General features: G+C 46.5%; 1 protein-coding gene across 1 annotated transcript; it reads left to right on the forward strand.

Annotated features, from left to right (window-relative positions):
* On the forward strand, positions 1-1,002 carry LOC125080537 (olfactory receptor 6V1). Its single transcript, XM_047694387.1, has one exon. It carries the CDS (start codon positions 34-36, stop codon positions 1,000-1,002), a length of 969 nt encoding a protein of 322 aa, XP_047550343.1. The 5' UTR covers positions 1-33.
* The last annotated feature ends 2,154 nt before the right edge of the window (positions 1,003-3,156 follow it).

Raw genomic sequence — 3,156 nt, forward strand, 5'->3', positions numbered from 1 at the left:
TGCCTCTGCATCTCTGTCTTTTGTTTCCTTTCTATGCAGGGACTCAGCTCCTGGATCATGGCAAATCTGAGCCACCCTTCTGAATTTGTCCTCTTGGGCTTCTCCTCTTTTGGTGAGCTGCAGGTTCTGCTGTATGGGCCCTTCCTCATGCTTTATCTTCTTGCCTTCATGGGAAACACTGTCATCATAGTCACAGTCATAGCCAACACCCAACTACATACTCCTATGTACTTCTTTCTGGGTAATTTTTCCCTGTTGGAGATCTTGGTGACCATGACTGCAGTGCCCAGGATGCTCTCAGACCTGCTGGTCACCCACAAAGTCATTTCCTTCACTGGTTGCATGGTCCAGTTCTACTTCTACTTTTCCCTAGGTTCCACCTCCTTCCTCATCCTGTCAGACATGGCCCTTGACCGCTTTGTGGCCATCTGCCACCCACTGCACTATGACACTTTGATGAGCTGGGCTGTGTGTGTCAGACTGGCAGGGGCTGCCTGGGCAGCTCCCTTCCTAGTCATGGTGCCCACTGTCCTCTCCCGGGCTTATCTCAGCTATTGCCATGGCAACATCATTAACCACTTCTTCTGTGACAACGTACCTCTGCTGCAGCTGTCCTGTTCAGACACCAGTCTGCTGGAATTCTGGGATTTCATGATGGCCTTAGCCTTTGTCCTCAGTTCCTTCCTGGTGACCCTCATCTCCTATGGCTATATTGTAACCACTGTGCTGAGGATCCCATCTGTTACGGGCCGTCAGAAGGCTTTCTCTACATGTGGGTCCCACCTCATTCTGGTCTTCATTGGTTACAGCAGCACCATCTTCCTTTATGTCAGGCCTGGCAAAGCACATTTTGTGGAAATCAACAAGACCGTAGCCTTGGTGACATCTGTCCTCACTCCCTTTCTCAGTCCCTTTATCCTTACCCTCCGCAATGAGACAGTCCAGGCAGTGCTACGAGGGCAGATGCAGAGGCTTAAAGGCCTCCACAAGGCACTACGATGAGACTGAGGAACCTGGCCAACTTCAGTCAAGCAGGTCTACGCAGAGAGGAGGCAGAGTACCAGACTGAAGGTCACTGCTGAATTTCTTTAGGTTGTTTCCTCTGTGGAAACATGGAAGCATGGTAACTACAGTGAGTCCTCAGTGCTCAGTGTCTGGCTCTCACAGGCCACCATGAAGGTGCTCCCCATACCCACTGGCAGCTACAAGAACTCTGAAAGTAGCCCAGAGCCTGAGGAGCCAGAAGTAAGACTTTCAGTACAAGGAAGTACATGGGTTTTCCATTCAAGGACAGCAGCCAGGAAGTGTTTTCTGATCAAGAGGAGATACTACCCAGCCCACGGGGGTGTGTGTGTGTGTGTGTGTGCATGTGTATGTGTGTATAAAATTCCTGAAAGTTTTGGAATGAAACCTCAGCTCCAATGCCTCTCTCCCAACTATAATCTGAAATTTTAAAAGCCCTACAGTTGGGGCATCAGGGTTGCTCAGATGGCGCAGCATAGACTCTTGGTTTTGGCTCTGGGTCATGATCTCATGGGTCCTGAGATTGAGCCCTGCCTGGGGCTCCATGCTCAGCAGGGAGTCTGCTTCAAGATTCTCTCTCTCTGCCCCTTCCCCCTTTTCTTTCTATAATAAATAAATAAATCTTTTTTAAAAAGCCCTCCTTGGGGCGCCTGGGTGGCTCAGTTCGTTGGGCAACTGCCTTCAGTTTGGGTCATGATCCCAGAGTCCTGGGATCAAGTCCCACTCCATGGGGAGTCTGCTTCTTCCTCTGACCTCCCCTCTCACACTCTCTCACTGTCTCTCTCTCAAATAAATAAATAAAATTGAAAATAAATAAATAAATAAATAGCCTTCCTGTTACTTTGACTTCAGATTCACGGGGGTTTTTTTTAGCTTTCACCTATCCTGGATTTTCTAAAAAAAAAAAAAAAAGATTTTGTTTATTTATTTGAGAGAGAATGAGAGAGAGAGAGTGAGAGCATGAGCCAGAGGAAGGAGAGGGAGAAGAAAACTCCCCTGCTGAGCAGGGAGCTCAATGCAGGGCTCAATCTCAGGACCCTGGGATCATGACCTGAGCTGAAGGCAGATGCTTAACTGATTGAGCCACCCAGCTTCCCCAATCCTGGATTTTCCAAAGCACCCCCAATTGAAAATATTCTCCTAAGGAGTGCCTGGGTGGCTCAGTCCGTTAAGCCTCTGATTCTTGATCTCAGCTCGGGTCAGGGTTGTGAATGCAAGCTCCATGTTAAGCTCCAAGCTGGATGTGGAGACTACTTTAAATATATATATATACTTCCAAATTGTTTTTGCAAGTACACTTTAATTTAGCAAACTCATTTCCCAGTAAACTACAGCGACTTTACTCATCAAGGGAGTAATCTTAGCCCCACTTTAAGTACTTTAAGTACTCCTAGCCCCACCTTACTTTAAGACAACAAAAATACTAATTTACCACAAGTGCCAATTTTTTTACAAGTCTACTATATGGAAATAAACAAGGCAGGAAACTGCAAGCTCATTTGGTGGATACAGATTGTCTGGCTTTGGAGACGTGGATCACTTAGTGGTCCATTGGTTCTTATTATGTACTTCTAGTATTATCTCAGGCTAACCCCTTCTCAAGAGAGGTACTCCTTTCTCTGACTTTCTGAAAAGTTCATTTCTTTCTTGCCGAGGCGCCCTTTACCCAAATCAGAGGATGTCTTTAGGTTCTTAGTTTCAGCTTTTGGTTTCAAGTCTTGTTTCCTCCAAGGACACATCACAGCAATGACTTTGATGTTGCTTCCTGTTGCTGTTGCTCTGATTTATTTTCTCCAATTATCCTCTGCTTACCACCTCAAAGAGTACATATTTGTAGAATAAATAGCAGGAGGATGAAGAAGGTAAAAATAATTTGGGGGCGCCTGGGTGGCTCAGTGGGTTAAAGCCTCTGCCTTCGGCTCGGGTCATGATCCCAGAGTCCTGGGATCGAGCCCCACATCGGGCTCTCTGCTCAGTGGGGAGCCTGCTTCCTCCTCTCTCTCTCTGCCTGCCTCTCTGCCTACTTATTATCTGTCTGTCAAATAAATAAATAAAAATCTTTTAAAAAATAATAATAATTTTACTGGGTGCCTGGGTAGCTCAGTTGGTTAAGTGACTGCCTTTGGCTCAGAT

This window comes from Lutra lutra, chromosome 11 (genome assembly GCF_902655055.1).
Source record: "Lutra lutra chromosome 11, mLutLut1.2, whole genome shotgun sequence".
Classification (NCBI taxonomy): domain Eukaryota; kingdom Metazoa; phylum Chordata; class Mammalia; order Carnivora; family Mustelidae; genus Lutra; species Lutra lutra.

Bases quoted from the DNA above. Each gene is read 5' to 3' on its own strand.
- LOC125080537 (XM_047694387.1), top strand. From the start codon at position 34: ATGCAGGGACTCAGCTCCTGGATCATGGCAAATCTGAGCCACCCTTCT.